This window comes from Gastrolobium bilobum, unplaced genomic scaffold (genome assembly GCF_033153095.1).
Source record: "Gastrolobium bilobum isolate Gb01-03AN ecotype WA unplaced genomic scaffold, APGP_CSIRO_Gbil_v1 utg9887, whole genome shotgun sequence".
Lineage (NCBI taxonomy): Eukaryota > Viridiplantae > Streptophyta > Magnoliopsida > Fabales > Fabaceae > Gastrolobium > Gastrolobium bilobum.
Window position 1 is genome coordinate 626,298 of NW_026899295.1, and position 19,271 is coordinate 645,568.

A 19,271-nucleotide genomic window follows, 5' to 3' on the forward strand; every position below is an offset into this window, starting at 1 on the left:
TAATAACTCACAATAAGTGGATTAATTCGACACCACATCTCAATCCAAAATATTAATGTACTTTTTTATGAGTTTTTTTATTTATATATTAGGAAAAATATTTCTACAGTCATCATAGATAAAGTTATTTTCCATGAGCTCAAAACAACATCGTTTTGAGATTATAAGATTAAAAAATTATAATGATAAAGACTAATATAACTCTACAACATACCTTAATTTTTGGCTAAACTTGCACTCAAATTTCCACCAAATATGGACATATAGATAATTATTATAGGTCCTTGTGTCATGAAATTTATATATATTTTTTTCCTTGTTAATAGTAGGATGATATAAATCTTTAACGAAATCTAGGTATGTGGATGGATTCCGGGTGGCTCCGTTGGACTTGAGTGAGAGGTCACGGTCTAAGAGAAATTGTGGGGGCCATACTAATTGTAGATTTATAGCCAAAAAAGTCAAAGGGATTCAACTTGAATCACGTGAGATTCTTACAGGCTGGTAATGGGGCCTTCCTACGTGGAAGATTTTGAAGTCATCTTTGAAGCTCCTTTATTTTATGGCTTTCTCTCAAATATCATATAACTCAGGTTTTGTTTTTGCAGTTTATGGCCTCATAAGTCGTAACATAATAACTGATTGCTGCACAGCACTCTCATTCCCACTGCTTGCCTTTGCCTTTTGATAATTGGATGTTATAAGGTAGATGAGTTTCACTTTTACATTACAGCTGTATATGCATGTCCGGCAAACTAAAGTAGTCAAAAAGACTTTCGACCCCACTTGCTCCCTTTATAATTATTTTATATTAACATTTAAAAAAAAACGTTTGTTGTGTGTTAAACAGCTCGGCTTTCCCTGTCATGTTTTAAACGCTCCCAACAGTAAGTCTATTAGCTACTTCTGCCCCTAATAATACTATATCCGGTTACCGTCTCAAATTCCCTACCCTACTTATTCTGTACGAGAATGATTTCATAATTTATACTCTCATTTATTTCTCTTAATGTCCCTACCTTCTTCCCTATACAAACACCACATATATTACATTACTGTCTATTCTCTAGCTGTTGCATGTGGTCCCAATCCTATACTCAGCTCTTAATTTGGTTTATTTATTTGGACCAAGTATGTGTGAACTTGATTAGTATATTTTCTATTATAACCTGAGTATACCCAAAAACAGTCTAATTGTTATCAATTATAAGATGCTAAAGTAGAAAGTTGAAAATGACGGAAAAATAACTACAAAACAAATACAATAATAACAAAGCGTGAATCCATATATATATATATTAATTATTATATGGAAGGAATGAAATTCCAAAAACAAAGAGCAGCCAAAAATAATAAATTAATGTGAAATGAAGATGTTGAGGAAATTTCAAAGAGGACAAAATGGTCAAAGAAAGGAAGGAAGACAAACTGTGATCAGTGTGCCAGCCAGAAAGCTTTGCTCTCACAAAGGGATATCAAATCGGATCTGCAGAGTCATTGTAGATAGACCATCCCACACCCACCAACAACTATACCACTTTCGTGGAAGTACCCCTCCCCACACGGCCGCACCTTTACCCCGTTTATTGTCTCAACATTTTTCTCATTAATTATACGATACTGCATGCACCTTTAAATAAATAACATATCATAACATCTCTCTCATTCTCAATATATATATATATATATATATATATAAAAGCCAAATAACACTCTCTTTGTCCATTATTACGTTCACTACTATTACCTAATCGTTAAGGGCTAAGGCTGTATCCAGCTCACTCAGTTTGTTGAATCTGAATATGGAAGCAATGAACAGAGGCTCCTCCTCAACCACGTCATCATCCGACTCTTCCTCTTCAGAGTCGAACCCAACGAATCTCAACAAACCCGACAGAATCAAAGGCCCGTGGAGTGCCGAAGAGGATCGGATTCTGACCCGACTAGTCGAGCGATACGGGCCCCGAAACTGGTCCTTGATCAGCCGTTACATAAAGGGGAGGTCTGGCAAGTCATGCAGGCTTCGGTGGTGTAACCAGCTGAGCCCAACCGTGGAGCACCGTCCCTTCTCGGCCCAAGAGGACGAGACCATCATAGCTGCTCACGCCCAGTACGGTAACAGGTGGGCCACCATTGCCCGATTATTACCGGGTCGAACCGACAATGCTATAAAGAACCACTGGAATTCCACCCTCAAGCGCCGAGCCGGTGGTGTTAGTGTTAGTGTTAGTGTTACTACAAACGAAGGAGAGGGACCCATGGCCACTTCTTCAGGTCCGTTGGAGGATGACCCGTTGACCGCGTTGACTCTGGCTCCTCCGGGGATTAGCAATGGTTCTGTAACTGAGGCTGAGGCTGAACACCGACAGAATGTGCCGTCGGGGTTTTGGGATATCATGAGAGATGTGATTGCCAGGGAAGTGAGGGAATATGTGTCTTCTAATTTTTCTGATAACTCGGGTTTTCATTGAAATCAATCATAATGGTTTTCATGTGTTTTTTTTTTTTTTTTAAGAACTTTGATTTTGCCCTGCTTCGGATATAAATCAATTAAACTCTTGTGCTGTTACTAACTATTTTCCCTTACTGGATGCCCAAACCGCTATCCCTTCTTTCTTCTTCTGTCTGAAGCATAATTTCATACTAGCTCATTTGCAAGAGTATAATCTTGTTTTCTTCAAATTATATTTGGGGCAAAATATACGTTTCCAAAATTAGTCTAAGTTTCAAGAATCCTTTATAAATTTTTTTTATAAATTATTATAAATTATACTATGTACTCTTAGAAAAATATAGTGTAAGTTAGTGTTTTTTTCGAAAGAACATAATGTAATTTGTAAGAGTTTGTAAATAAAAAGTCTGTAAATATAACCTTCTTTGACTTTTAATATGTAAATTGATTTTCTCAACTGTAAACTCGTCAATTACCTTTGTTTATTCATTGAGAAAAGGCCATTCATTAAAGTATTAAACTAGAACATGAAATACAGATAGGGCAAAATAATTAAAATATTATTTTTAATAAATAATTATTAATAAGTTATTGTTTTGAACCTAATTATGAATATATTGCACTTATTCACGTTTAAATTGGGCGTGATTATTCACGTCTAAATTAGACGTGACTCCCAAAGTATTCATGCCTAAATTAAGCGTGACTCGTCTAGTATTGACACGTGGCATAAAAAGTTAATAATTTAATCGAAAAATTTCATAACCATAACTTTTGACTCGGGTATCCGAATCAGATAATTCTTTTTTTGATTTCACATAACTTTTCAAGATCTACACAATGACATCTCATTTGATATATTTATCTCTCACAAACACAATTCAAATTTGTAACAAGGGTGCTATAAAGCCATTTTATCGAACCGTAACGTAAGTTACATCATTTTTTTAGGACTATTTTCTTTAAATCCATTTAAATTATGTATGCCCAAGAGAAAGAAAAAAAAAACATTTAAAAGAAAAATAAAAAGGGACTAATGGATATAAGAAAAGAAAACTAAACCAAATCGAATCATAAACTTTAAAGTTTGGAAACGTCTCTTATACAAAACAAATCCTTCTTAGTACAGATTTAGAATATTTATTTAATTATTTTCTTTATTAGTACAGATTTTTTCAAATTGATTTTTGCGTTTAAATCACAACTCAAATTTTTATTTTGTTTTTCTTATTAATAATAATTTTTTTAATTTAAATCATAAATCAAATCTTTATTTATTTCTTATATTAAAAATTAAAAATTTTATTTTTTAATTTAAATCACAAATCAAATCTTTATTTTATTTTTATATTAAATCACAAACTCAAAACTCAGAGACTTCTGGGTGTAAATGATCTTATAACATCATTATTGTAAATTTGAATTGTGTTTGTGAGAGACAAAATATGTCAAATGAGGTGTCATTGCGTAGATCTCAAAAAAATTTGTGCAATCAATTTTTTTTTTTTTACCTGATTTGGATAACTGAGTCAAAAATTATGGCTTTTTAAAGTTTTACGGTTCGTATGTTGACTTTTTTGTGCCACGTGTCAACATCAGATGAGTCACGCTTAAATTAGGCGTGAATGCCTTAAGAGCCACGCCTAATTTAGGCGTGAATGATTTAGGCGTGAATGATCACGCTTAATTTGAACGTGAATGAATACAATAAATCAGTACACAATTTCAAAATAGCTATATATTCATAATTATTTATTAAATAATAATATTTTAATTTTTTTTTGCCGATAACGGCAGTATAATTGATTAAAATATTTACAGTTAAAATCATATCTACATATAAGTGAGATTTATATTAATTACAATGACAATTGGCATAAAAAAAAATGTTAATCTCTCGTAACATAATCATCTTATTGGAGAGACATAAATATAATATTTGTGGTCAGATGATGTATCATTTAATTTATTTAATTTTAAATTAGTTTCCTAGATCTATCGCGGTCACAGAAGTAAATCGCTTAAATTGCGTGTTTCAAACTATCATTTATACCAATTATAATTATAAAGGTTAGGTATAAGGTCATATATTCTCTATTCTGGAAATGGTGTTTCATTGTTTCATGATGGACCCTAAGGTTTCACTTAAAATAGACATACTGGTAATAATAATAGCATTTAAAACGCAGCGAGCTATACCCAGGTGTAGGGGCCGCTGGTTTAACTTGCACCTTGAGACAGTCATCAAATTTTAGTTTAGCTTCCTAAATACATGGATTTCAATCCATATAGTTTACTCATATTTTATTCAGTAAAAGTGGCATTTGGTCATTGATAAAGCGTTAATAAAATGACTATGTTTACACTTTATGTCACTATTAACCAGATAAATTTAAAGTTAATTTATTAGGAGCGAACTACTGATAAGAAGTTTGAGTAATTTTTTTAAATCACAAGTTCAAATCCCAGGGTTTGTTTAGAATATAATTATATTTTAATTGTGATTGTAAATATAATTTCATTGTAGTTTTATATTCCGAAAATAAATTTTTTTTTAAGACTTACATCCAAAAACGTCAAATAATCGAGCGGTGTTACACCTTTCATCTCACAACACAATAATAACATAGCATCCAATAGACACTATTCCACTCGCTTGGAAAATTTATGAGCAGGTGATGGACAAAAAAATTGTAAAAGAAACCCCAGCCCAGGGAATGTCATGTTATGGCATTTCTCATTATGTTTAATCTGAAAACTGCAAATTTATTGGGTCTGCAGTGTCATTTTGAAAAGGATGGCTAGTTAGCCCAAACACACATGTACAACAATAGGCTTGTATTCTCATGGTCTTTCAGTATTAAGGCCCCGAACACAATTGAGTTAGACAGCCATCATCAACTGAAACTGATGCACGTCAAATGCAGTTTTATTGACAGAGATAAGAATACAACATCGTATCTATATCGCACAAAAACCAAACAAAGCAGGGGTTTTTGTTTTTTTGGTGCTACATGAAAGGGAAAAAAAATAAAAAAGGACTAGGACAAGGGTACATAACACCCGTACAATCAGTACGTTTGTCTGGGGGAGGGGGATCCGTTTATTGAAATTTTTAATTCAATCACGTTAGATTGAAATCACAAGGGATTTGGGCTAAGAGGAAGGTTTAGATGGGTCAGCGATGAACTTGGTAAGACCAGCAATGCAGTCATAGGCGTTGACTTCTGCAGAGGCAAAGTAGTAAGGTCTTAACTGATTGAGTTCAACCTTAAAGCCCTCACCAGCACCCTGAGCTGCGTTCCCCAACAGCTTTGCACCCTCGAACTCGCAGGTCATGTAGCTCCACATGTTTGGTAGCAAGTAAACGCTCTGAGCAACCGTCGAATTTCCTGGTGGGGGATACTTGAACACTGCATTTGCCAAAATCAATGCTTCAATCAAAAGAAAATTACAAATTGAATATATATGTATGTTTAGTTAATTGATATTGATGTTGATACCGACCCAGCGTGTCATTTATGTGGAAGGGGCTATTTTGTATTGCCCATTGTGTGTAGTTAGTGCCCGCACGCCAACCTTCAGTGTCTCCAACTAAGATGCTTCTGCCCTCGCTCCCCGCAGCCAGAGATACAATCACAAAGAAGATAACTCCTTGTGCCAAAACACGATTGCCAGTGGCGTCCATTTGCTTCTTCATGTTTAATTAATTTGTATGTTTGGTTTGATTTGGTTGTTTTGTAACCAATGCCAGTTGCAGGGGTTTATATAACTTTGATTCAAGTTTAATAACAGTCAATCTATCGGCTTCGATTTTCAATTCATTTCTGTTAACTTCCCACACAGGTTGGTAAGTATGACTTGAAATTACGACTTAAGGAATAGTGATGATTACACGGAACAGAAAAGATCAGAATCTCGAACATTTTCATACATAGAAGTCGACATGCTCTCAATGGCTTTGTTCACTTGTTCTACGTTTTACTGGTTATTAAATTGGATTATTACCTGACAAGGTCGTAAGTGGGTACAAGTCAAACTAGAAATGGGTTTTTTGGTAGCTTAGGTCAATTAAGGTGACACGTATCTAGAAGAGTGAGTTTGTTAGTGGGTAGTTCGGCAAAGGTGCACAAAATGGTACCCCGACGACTGCGGTCTTTACTCTTGTCTCAGTGTAGTTCGTGTAGTAATATGGGTCGGTGACCGTTAACCTATGATGCATCGACACTGAAACGGGACACACGATATGATACGATACGACACGCTGAGACGTAAATTTAAAAAAAATCATATTCTGATACGTTGGGACACGTTTTGATATTAAATAATATTTTTAATATATATAATATAATTTATATTTAATACATATAACAGTCCATAATAAGTCATATAACCAATCAAATATTCAAATTTCATAACATAAATATAAATAAAAATAAATTTTCATATTTTGTTAATTTTTCATGTAAATTTCATAAAAGAAAAAAATTGATTTATAAATTATTTTTTTATTTTTAGTTAATAAAATAAAATTAAGAAGTAAAAAAAAAAACGTGTCAGAATTTTGACCGCGTGTCAAAAAAAGTTGATTGCCTGTCGGAGCGTTGACCGCGTGTCCCAAAATATTGACCTCGTGTCGGAACATTTCCGTGTTGGACACGCACATTTTGAAACAAAGAGCGTGTCCGTGCTTTAGAGCTGTTGACAACTTAAAACCTGAAGAGTCAAGCAACCTCGTCTCCCCGACGGAAAAATACAGTATACTACTGTCGTTGAATGTTTGCACAATCTATTCTTTAGAATATATCGTGTAATTATTAAAGTTATTTTTTGTTTATCTTTTTAAAAATTGTTATCAGCTAATGTGAAGAAAGGATTTTTTTTTAATATTTATAGGAAAAAGTATCTCTCCAGTCATCAGAGATGAAATTGTCTTCAGTGAGCTAAAAACAACGTCGTTTTGAGATTATAAGATTAAAAAATTATAATAATAAAGACTAATATAATCCTGTAATATATTTTAACTACAAAAACACCTTGATTTCTGTCTCAAAACGACGTCGTTTTAAATTCACCGGAAATAACTTATCTCCATTGACTGTAGAAATCATTTACCCATATTCATACTATATATTCCCAAAAATACATAGTTTAAATATGACTATCGCATTAAACACTCAATATAACAGTGATACCAAAAATGCTCTCCTCCCCTGCATTCTATTTTATCTTTTCATGTCGTGGAAATCATAAAAAAAACTCAGTAGAGTTTTTATTTTATTTTATTTTAGAACTCAAAAAAGATTAATAAGCCTCTTTTTGTTTTAAACTCTAGATGTATTGTAAAGAGCCAATTCAACTCAAAACTTTAAGCTGTTGGGTGAAGCTACATCAATGATTTTATATATCTCAACATGTATGAAAATTATTTTGGATCTCGACTAATTCGAGCCGAATTATTCCAAATGTTTATTTATTTCGTTCACAAGCAAATCTGGTGAATCGAATCAAAAGTGCTGCTCAAATGCTTGGTTGCATTCATCCTGAATTCATTCCTAGAGATCTTAATGCTTGTGCGGACAGTTTAACCAAATCTGATTTTTCTCTCCAAGTTGAGGAATTGTTGTTTCTTTCCTCTCCCCTCCTAGTATTCTACCTTTTTAGATCTAAAGTGATGATGGAGCATGTTGTTTCTGACTTGCAACATCTCACTTTATAGTTTTTTCTTTGGGCTTTGCCCTCCACTGTTATAAAAAAAAAAAAAGTTCTTCATACAGCGCAGCCCAAAAATAAGGAAGACTTTGCAAAGTAATGGGTTAAGCGATGACCGGCAAAAAAATTAATTAATTGTATTTTAAATAAAAAATTACGAATTTATTGCTGTTTTGAAACTATTTACGCGTGTATTGCAGTGTGTCACGCCCGGATTGGGCGTTACCAGTCACGCCTAAGTTAGGCGTCATTCATATGGTGTTGACACGTATAAAAAAAAATTAACAAATTAACGTAAAACTTCTAAATGCCGTAACTTTTGACTTGTGTATGCGAACCAAGTAATTTTTTTTTATTCCACATAACTTTTCGAGATCTACGCAATGAGATCTCATTTGATATATTTTATCTCTCACGAACACAATTCGAATTTACAACAATGGTACTATAAGAGCATTTAAACACAGAAGCCTCCGAGTTATTTTGGAACCAACATCAAACGCAATCTTCTTTTTAAAAAGAGTAAATACCTTTTTTCGTCCTCTAAGAAGAAACACAGGGTCCATTTTAAGGGAAAGAATATTGTAACAACCAATTAGTGTTACTACCAACCAATTTCACCGTTAGATCGATTATGTTGATCCAATGGTTATATTTATTTTCATCTTTGTATGATTATGATTCCCCATATTTGATACTTTATATTTATTTTCACCTTTGTATGATTATGATTTTCCATATATAATGCTTTCACATTAAATATGGGGAATAATAACCATACAAAGATGGAAATAAGTATAACCGTTAGATCCACATAATCGATCTAACAGTAAAATTGTTTGGTAGTTAAACTAATTAGTTGTTACAATATCCTACCCCCTATTTTAATCCAGTAAAACAAAGTTGACTTGTGATCCCTCATAAATTCAAAATAAATCTAATTAATTGAAATCGTGGTACTTCAAAAATTCAAAGAAGCCTATTTAATTTTTTTGGCTTGGAAGTCCAAAGCAGGTGATTTTTTTTATTTCACATAACTTTTCGATATCTACGCACTCAAATTTTTTTGGAGAATTATTTCTTGATGTTGGGAAGTAAAAATTTAAATAACATCATTCACAAAGATGAAATATGTCAAAGGGGCATCTAATTGCAGGCTTTTCATGAAACATGTCTTGATAAGAGGGTTTGAGGTGCTATATATGTTTGTAATAATGCATAAAAACATATTTTTAATGCAATATATCAAAAGTTTTGCATTTTTTAATGCAACTCAAAGAACTTATATTCTCACCAATCTCTCTCAGACTTTTATATTGTGGCACTTTCTTTTCTCACAATATTATACATTATATATTTTTTCAAACATTTGTTAGAATGTATATATTTTACTATGACATTAAGTATTCTTATTTATAAATGAATTAATCCACTTTGGTGCCATCATTAATTTCAGACCACGACTTACAAGATAAAGTCTCATTGTTGTAAATTTAAATTATATTTGTGAGAGATAAAATATAGCAAATCAGGTGTCATTGCGTAGATCTTGAAAAGTTATGTGGAATCAAAAAAAGAATTACCTGATTTGGATACCCGAGTCAAAAGATATGACCTTTAGAAGTTTTACGGTTAAAATGTTAATTTTTTATGACACGTGGAAACACCATATAAGTGACGCCTAACTTAGGCGTGACTGGTGACGTCCAATTTGGACATGACATTGTGTAATAAATGCGTAATTATTTACAAAAATATAATAAATTTGTAATTTTTTATTTAAAATATAATATATTAATTTTTTTGCCAGCAATGACCCATTCATCTTAATTTAAAATATTTTAGTTCATTTTTATACAATGTGACACTCTACTCATATTTAAATTCTCAAGACTCCAAATATATATTTATATTTTCTTGACAAATCTAAAAATTATAATAGAAGTCAAAAATTTTAGAACTCAAACCAAATAGTAAACCTGGTGTTATTCTTCCCTTGTTGAACCCGGGGTCGAACCGCCCAATTCCATCACTCTGGACGTAATCGATGATAATATTATATCCGATAATTCTCATCAGGGCAAAGCTCCATCGGTATTCCCGTGCCTGCTGCATATAAGAATTAATCCGTAATAGGGTCAGTCACATACGGTATTACAGAATCTGAATGTATGTCAGTTAGCTACGTACTAGCCCAGTGGGCACACTTATATTATGTTTTACCTATTAAGTATTAAATTTAATTTTTTAATAATAGTCATAAGTAATATATAAATAACAAAGACAATAATGACGTAGTGATATGCGTATAAAAATTACTTTATCGAGAAAATGTCTAAAAATTAGCTTAGCAATTTTGTGAAGCGTAGTGATATTCAAGTGCGATGAGTCCCACATTAGTTGGTAATGAGCTAAGTGAAGAGTATATAAGTGAAAGATCCATGAACCCAATGCCATAAGCTTTTGGGTTGAGATATAGTGTCGGCGCTCGAGCTAGCCTGGCTCGGCTAGGAGGCGGGTCGAGTACTTTGCGCTTGGGGTACTCGGTTGAGGGGGAGCATATCAATGTTGGGTTTCACCCTCAACCGAGTACCCAAAGCGCAAAGTACTCGACCCGTCTCCTAGCCAATCACCAGGCTAGCTCGAGCCCAACCCGGCTCTGATACCAATGTCAGGCGGGTCCAGGGAAAGCCCGTGGCGGGGGCCACCACCAATGAGCTAAGCTACACCAACCGCGTAGCAAGTGGATCCGACACCATGTTTCAACCCAAAACCTTAAGGCATTGAGTTCATGGGTCCTTCCACTTATATATTCTTTACTTAGTCCATTACCAACCAATGTAAGACTCATCACACTTGAATATCCTAACAATAAAATGTCTAAAAATTAGCTTAGCAATTTTGTGAAGCAAATGTAGAATGGATGGAAAAAGATTCACAGGGGGTGACGTCTATAGGTTGCCCTAACTCAAAGTTGATCTAGCCTAAGTAATAAAAAAGATTAGCCTTAAAGTACTCGACCCGCCTCCTAGCCAATCACCAGGCTAGCTCGAGCCCAACCTGGCTCTGATACCAATGTCAGGCGGGTCCAGGGAAAGCCCGTGGCGGGGGCTACCACCAATGAGCTAAGCTACACCAACCGCGTAGCAAGTGGATCCGACACCATGTTTCAACCCAAAACCTTAAGGCATTGAGTTCATGGGTCCTTCCACTTATATATTCTTTACTTAGTCCATTACCAACCAATGTAAGACTCATCACACTTGAATATCCTAACAATAAAATGTCTAAAAATTAGCTTAGCAATTTTGTGAAGCAAATGTAGAATGGATGGAAAAAGATTCACAGGGGGTGACGTCTATAGGTTGCCCTAACTCAAAGTTGATCTAGCCTAAGTAATAAAAAAGATTAGCCTTAAAACTTATAGGCCTGCCTAAAAATTTTAGGATTAAATATTGTTGCTAACTTGCTATTTAAAATGTCAGATGATGTTTTAGATTAAATATTCAAATTTTTATAAATAAATATATCTTTCTTTAAATTTTTTGAAGAAATTAATTGATAGTTATAAGAATTCTTCTTATTTATTTTTGTATTTTAATTTTTTAAATAATTCATATTTAATTTATTGTAATTGATATACCAAACCTTTAATTTTTAAAGGCTTATAATTTAACTTATATTTATTTAGGCTAAATATGCAAAAGGACTAATCCACCATGCAAGGGATGAATAATTTTTTAGTGCTACGGTAACACTTAAAATTTACTGCTACTCTCGTTTATTTTGTGTCACGCAGACAAAAAATATCATATCATTTAATTAGCTATCATTAAAACTTTTTTTTTAGATGACATGATATTTTTTATCCATATATCACAAAATAAGTAGCACTAAATCTTGATATTACAGTAGCACATGAGGCGTTTGGTACAAGAGAAATTTTTTTTTATCATGGAATCATGATTACTGGAAATATGGTCAAGAATTGAGTTTTCTGGGAATGTTATCAAAAAGTTGTTTGGTTAGTCAAAATATTACCGGAAATATTAGGTAAAGATTACTGATTCCATGTTTGGTTGATGGTGAAATATTTCTGGTAATATGAGTTATTTTACAAAAATAACCCCTTAATATTTAAAAAAGTATTAAATAAAAAATGACCCATTTGTATAGATCTAAGAACTAGAAAATGAGTTCCATTTTTGTAACACTGGTGTATCACTCAGTGTCTCAGTCAATGCTTTAGACGAAGCTTCCCTTCCCAAAAAAATAATTAAAATGACTTATATCATAAGCTCACATCAGAATCTCAGGACTAAAAAGACAAAATACTAGGAAAAAGTCGTTCCTTTTTTCATATATAAAGACGAAACATGCAATACTGGAAATTTTAAAAAATGGGAGAAAAAAAAAATTGAACTCACGGAAGCAAGTAACACAATTCACCGTCGAGAACCACTAAAACAAAATCGGTTTGTTGCTGACCAACAAATCAAAGTAAACACACCAGCTCTGTGAATCTTTACTGCCGACAAACAAAAGGAGCGCACAAGAAAATAGGGAAGTTTCGATGAATATATACCCATGGTATTTTTGTCTTAGATCTTCGTTTTCATTTTCCATAGAAGTGGGATTTGTCAAATACACATATTTTTTGGTAATCGCAAATGACACTTTTCTTTGTAAATGAGAATAGTGGTAAATGAAGATATCTGGGTAATTTTTTTGATTACTTTATACCAAACATGTCATTCTATTATTACCAATTATCATTTCCCAGTAATATTCACAAATACCGTGGACCAAACACATCCTAAAGATTTATTGGTAAGTGACAGAGTGGAATCGAATATCAGATCTGAGCTGAGCGTGTCCTGACTGCCGAAGTGAGGTGGTTTGATTCTTTTTCTTTATTTGATGAGTGGTCCAACTTTTAATTGTGATTGAGACAAGGACCTACATTCATGTTCATGGCTAAGCTCTCTCTCTCTCTGTGTGTGTGTATGCGTGATTAATGACAATGATTCTCCTCTACAGCTACATTGGACAAAAGAAGTCAAGCTGCTACTAAGATGTCCTCTTTTCAGCTTCTATCAAGGCCTTTACACATTTGAAGCAGTGAATTCTGGACCTCCTCATGAATGGGTGAGTTGCACACACACACACACATACACAGAGTGAATGAGACAAGTTAAGGACTAGAAGCCCCTGAATGAGCCAGCCAGTGCGTGAAGTACTTACCAATGGTGATTGGAGAGGAAAGCAGATTCTGCAACACACAGCAAAAAAACAATTGAGGAGGTGTGTGGTCCTCCCTTCTCTTGCATACATCTATTTTGGTGAAACAGTTTTTTCAGACTTCCACATGGAGGAGGACCTTAGTACTTAGCCTTCCTAATTAATTCCCATTTCCTAAATTGTTCAACTAATCAAAGGGTTTGCTTTTTGTAAAGTTACTACAGATAAGTTATCTGCAATAAGTCAATACGACGTCGTTTTAGTCTTTATATTTATAATTTTTTAAGATTTCAATATCAAAACGACGTCATTTTGAGAATAAATACTGATAACTTATCTGCATTAACTGCAGAAACATTTTTCCCTTTGATTAAATAAACCTTTCCTTTTTTTTGGATTCCCAACTTTCAATAATGCAATCACATTATGCTATCCCCCTAGCTTGCATCAACTATATTCTCTTGCCCTATGATTAACCACTATATCTCTGGGTTTAGACGTGGTAATTAATTATTTCCGTTTTTTCTTATTATATTTGTTCTGATGTGTCTATCGTGTATAGTCAATAATATATAATTACTTTCGTGTGTGGTTTAATTAATTTAGTTTGTATTTAACCCAAAAAAATAGTTTATAATTAAAATTTTATTAAAGGATATTTTTTAATTTGTCTAGATAATAAATTATTGTTGGTTTTAATTAAGATAAATTGCACTTTTTATCCTGTTTCCATTCAATTATTGTGTGGTCATGTCCAGGAAATAAATTAAAATAATAGAATGTAGTTTTTTAGTTACATTATACTACATGAAACATTATGCTTTGAATTTTTGATTGTGCTTGGGTCGATCGATGGGACCATTGATCACCCATTTAAAATCGGAAATCTGATTGGAATGGTGAGATAGGATTCCATGGCAAAACATTAGGCTTATGAATCCACTTGAATGCTCCGACCTGCCAACTTAGGATGGTGTACTTATTCTGGGAGCCACAGCCACCTATTGATGGTTCAGAGACAAGAATCATAACGGAAATTGGAGAAGTTAATGTAAATAAACCTTAAAAAAAAAAAAAATACAAAAGAAGGGCTGTTGAACACAGTTATGTGGAGAAATTACTGCACACATTTCTTCATATGAGATTATACTTTTTTAATTATATTTTAATATCATAGGCTTAAATAGTGGTCGGAGTCACCATTTACTTTATTTATTTAGATTACTTTTTTAGTTTCAAATTTTTTTCTAATAAATTCAAGAACTAAAATAAAATGGTAAGAATTATTGTAATTTTTAATAATAAAATATAAAAATATTAATTAAATCAATCATATAAAAATATGCAATAATTTCTGGTTCACCTAAACTGAATAGATATAAATGAATCTATCTTTAAATTATTTAATAAATTACTTCACAATATACTTTATTTGTTCAATAAAAAATTATATTATTCTCATTTGTTCATATCATATATAAGAGGAGAAATATTCTCACTACCAAAATTTTCCACTACCAACTTACTAGTTATCTAATCACCATTAGATTAACATTTTTTCTCGTTTCAAAGATTTTAAAGTTGCTTCAGTTCTTCTTAAATGAGGTGGGGCCCGGCGCTGCAATCATGAGTGAAGTTAATTTGTATCTTTCACAAATGATCCTGACAGGATTTGAGAGTGACCTATGGTTATAAAAACTTTTTATTTTATTTTATTTCAGATCGTGATTAACTAATATTTATTTAAGTATTGATTTATTTAAATTTATAATCTATCTGCAGTTAATTATAAACTTATTATCACAATTATTTTTCTATAATCAGTGATTGATTTTGGCAAATTATTTATGGGTTCATTTTTTCTGCAGTCAATGTAGATAAGTTATTTATATTGAATCCAAAATGATATTGTTTTAGGACAGAAATCAAAGTATTTTTATAATTATATTTTATTTCAGGGTTATAATCAATAGTCTTTTTTATTATAATTTTTTAACCCAAAACAACGTCGTTTTGAGAGTATTTGTAGATAACTTATCTACATTCACTGTAGAAACATTAAAGCCATTATTTTTTTGATACAAGTGAAAATTAAACATATATCCTAATACAATTTTCCTAAGCTTCTTACCACTAGATCAATTCTTATTTTGACAAAATTTTAGTTATATTAAATTAAGGGTTTGATGTTTCTAATATTATATGAGATAAATTTTATTTCAAACCCACACATAAAAATGTGTGGGGCCCAAATGGAGTCATGTGAGGAGAAGAGGAAAAAAAATATGGGTTTCATACTCTTTTATGTATGCAAAGGAGGTAATTTTATATCATACAACATGAGAAACATTAAACTCTTAAATTAATAGCTAATTGATAAGCAATTAATTTGATCATGTTTCCATTTTGCGTTCGGGCTTCCATTTACTTCCAAAATCTATAATGCAGAGTGTGTTTCATACATGGGTTTATTTTTTCTTATATTATAGAAGATAAATTTATCTCCTATACACAAATAAAAGTGTACAAAATTTATATTTTTTCTTTACCTTCTCCTCACTTGGGTTCCACATATTTTTATGTCCGTAGAAAATAAATTCCTAAATTTATTTCCTACAACATGAAAAAATTAAATCCTTATATATGAGATTAATGTTTCTTATGTTGTAAGAGATAATTTTTTCATTTTCTTTCTCTTCTTTTCATATGAGTCCAAATGAGTCCTACACATTTTTATGTGTACAGAAGATAAATAAAATTATTTCTTTCAATATAAAAAGTATTAAGCCATTTACACACACACACACACACACACATATATATATATATATATATATATATATATATATATATATATATATATATATAATGAATTTGGAAATACGAGAGTATATTGGACAGAAGGAGCATGTATAAATGGGAGCACACATAAAAGATTGGTTAAGGAGTGCCTTTAAACATTAATAAAAATAAATATTTATTATATTAAAATCAAAAAAAATATTTAATAGAGACTGTTAAGAATTTATTATCTAATATCTTTAAGATACTTTATCAATAATTCCTTTTCTATAATACAAGAGTTTTATTAACTTGTATTTCAAGATTCAAAGAATTAAAAAAATTATTAAATAAGTATTTAATATTTTAAAAATTATCTAGTATTTCGGTTAAATAATTAAAATTAACAATAGAAACCATTTTTATTAGTTAAAATTTGCCGTAAATCAATAACATAATCTCAGAAACAAAGTTAAACGACCTCTGTAAATTGAAAACGAATCCAGGGATAGTGGGATACTGCATGAACCAGTAATGCAGCCAAATATGAAATTACATCTTAGGGGAAAACTAAGTAAGCTTTGACAACTTGATAAGGATGATTCAATAGGACGAAATGAAAATGGAAACAAATAACACGGAAACAAAATACTGAAACGAGCAACGATTTTGTTAAAAAAAGAAAAGAAAACCAACATAGAAATCAAAGGTTAGGTGTTGAGTTCTGAGAAGTTTGCCCTGCTTGCTTGGTTTCTTGAGAAGGTGTTGTAGTAACTGAGGCGGTGGATTCAGTGGCCCTGGGTAGTGAGAGGTTAATTCTGCCATCGATACAAGTAGAGCATTTTCTCTCTGCCCAGCTTTCTATGTCATATTGACCATGACCCATGATTCTTCTTCCTGAGCACAACCTTCCAATCATAACCGCAACTACCCCCAACACAATTATGACGATGAGAACTCCAACGACGGGACCAACTGATCCATGTTGTGATTCACCAGCATTGGATTGCTGTACCACGGTGACTGCTGGAGGAGGTTCTTGTTGTTGTTGTTGTTGTTGATACATTGGCATTGACATTTTGATGACCTTTGGGAATCAATAACTTTCTCCCTCTCAAAATGTGAAGAAGATATCAACAATAATAAAGCTGTTTTCTACTGCGAAAACCAGAACAACCTCTGTTACGGTTAATTGCTTGGGCTGGTAGATTTGTGATAAAGCAGATGAAGCAGTTGGAAAAAATAATAATGCAGAAACAAGGAGAAACAAAATTACTTGGGTTGTGGGTATTTAAGCTCTGCAGAGACAAATATGCCAGGACCTAGACTTTACTCACTGTGAGCTTCTAAGAAGCAATTTAATTAGAAGAGGACATTTGGTGGAGAATGTAAAAGGATGTCATACTTGAATGCCTGAGATGTTATGAAACATTCTCATTCTGAAATTCTTTTTGCCAAGGATGACCGGAGGAGAGTTATATTGAAGATATGTGTTCTTTTAAGATTTAAGAAAGAGAAAGAGTTGAAGAATTTTCCTTTCTTTTATTTTTGTTTGTTTTTAGAGTAAACACCCCTTTTTAGTCCCTGTCAATATCTAGAAGTCTTTTTTAGTCCCTGACAATAAAAAAGGACCAAATTGGTCTCTGAAATTACAAAAAAGGGCCCTTATGTCAACTCCCAAATATATAGAGTGACCCTTTTCTTGTACTTTCAGGGACCAATTTGATCATTTTTTATTGTCAGACACCGAAAAAAATTTTGTAGATATTTACAGGGAGGTGTTTACTCTTGTTTTTATCAGGGAGGGGGGAGGGAATTCAAATGGAAGGCCGTGAAAGATTGGAAGGGTTACCGTATTGTTAAAATTATTATAACCTGAGTTGAGGAACCCCGAGGGACAGTAAAAGGACGAAAGGAAAGGCGAAAGAAATCAGAAAAGTGGAATCTTTGGAAAGTAAAGTGCATACCCTTTTCTCGAGAAGCCCTTTTCAAACCAACATCAAAGAGCTTTTTCAGGAGTCTGCGTACTGTATGAAGCCATGAGTGAACAACCTTAACAACACGGTAGAAATTGGAAACTCTTTTTTTAATACCAAGTGCGTGAATACCTTATTCCAGAATACTCAGGGACGATTCTCTTCTCTAGTAAGGTTAAAAGTTAAAACTAAAGATGGTCCACATCCAATTCAAATGCCTTACAAATTATGACCCTCCATCTTTTCTTTGGCCATCACTCGTCTGTCTTGATGAGTTTATAAATGATAAATCTAATTAATTTTCTGCTCATTATTCTGTTCAGTCATCAGTAGACATTCCAAGAAAATCCACAACCACGTATTCACTTTCACCATTTTAAAATATTTTCATGTTTCCTAGTTTAGATTGCAATTTTTTTTTTTTAAACCATTGAAATAATAAAATATATTTTTTGGATATTTTAATTTTCTATTCATTTACACTACCTGCAACGATCTTTAGTAAAGAATTCAGAGATTCCCCCGTCACACTCAATCGGAATTTCAAAACATTGCTGTCTTCGATCTCGTGTGTTTAGTCGTGATCAACACTTTTAAATTGCTATCGCTCATCAAATGCCAGAATTGCGTTTCTTACAGTTTTATACCGGAGGTGTTCATTATGCAGATGCCATTTAAAAGCTGATTTGGCTCTTCAATGGTGTTAGAAAAATATATAAACCTCAAATTTTGAATTAAATTGATTCTTTATATAATATCAAAACCTCACGGGTTCGATTCTCAGTTCCTCACCGCTCCCCGCTTTCTCTTGTAAAATTTCTTAACACATCTAAGTGACCTTTGCATTATTCACCATTCATGCCCAGTGGGCTCCTATGTGAAAGGACATAGTAGAAAAGTATATAAATCATTGATGGACATTCACTTAATGATTTAAACTTTTGAGTTAAATTAATTCTTTACAAATGGTAAGAATGTACTAACAAAGAAGTGTAAAATTATATCCATTGAGTAAAAAATTAAAAAAAATAATTAAAACTTCATAATTTATTACACATAAATATATTTTATCATAATCTCAATGGTTAATTTTTCAATTAATAATCATG

General features: G+C 32.5%; 2 protein-coding genes across 2 annotated transcripts; one reads left to right on the forward strand and one right to left on the reverse strand.

Annotated features, from left to right (window-relative positions):
* Positions 1 to 1,796: 1,796 nt before the first annotated feature.
* On the forward strand, positions 1,797 to 2,471 carry LOC133289321 (transcription factor MYB44-like). The gene has a single exon (XM_061487236.1). It carries the CDS (start codon positions 1,803 to 1,805, stop codon positions 2,469 to 2,471), a length of 669 nt encoding a protein of 222 aa, XP_061343220.1. The 5' UTR covers positions 1,797 to 1,802.
* A 2,962-nt stretch (positions 2,472 to 5,433) lies between these two features.
* Positions 5,434 to 6,140, reverse strand: LOC133289259 (uncharacterized). The gene is made up of 2 exons (XM_061487156.1): positions 5,960 to 6,140; positions 5,434 to 5,865 (listed from the first exon to the last, which is right to left on the reverse strand). Exons 1-2 carry the CDS (start codon positions 6,138 to 6,140, stop codon positions 5,609 to 5,611), a joined length of 438 nt encoding a protein of 145 aa, XP_061343140.1. The 3' UTR covers positions 5,434 to 5,608.
* Positions 6,141 to 19,271: the final 13,131 nt, after the last annotated feature.

Excerpts from the sequence above, each read along its gene's own strand:
- LOC133289321 (XM_061487236.1), top strand. The coding sequence starts at position 1,803 with ATGGAAGCAATGAACAGAGGCTCCTCCTCAACCACGTCATCATCCGAC.
- LOC133289259 (XM_061487156.1), bottom strand. The coding sequence starts at position 6,140 with ATGGACGCCACTGGCAATCGTGTTTTGGCACAAGGAGTTATCTTCTTT. Across the intron at positions 5,866-5,959 it reads CCACATAAATGACACGCTGG|TGTTCAAGTATCCCCCACCA; the intron begins GTCGGTATCAAC and ends TGGCAAATGCAG.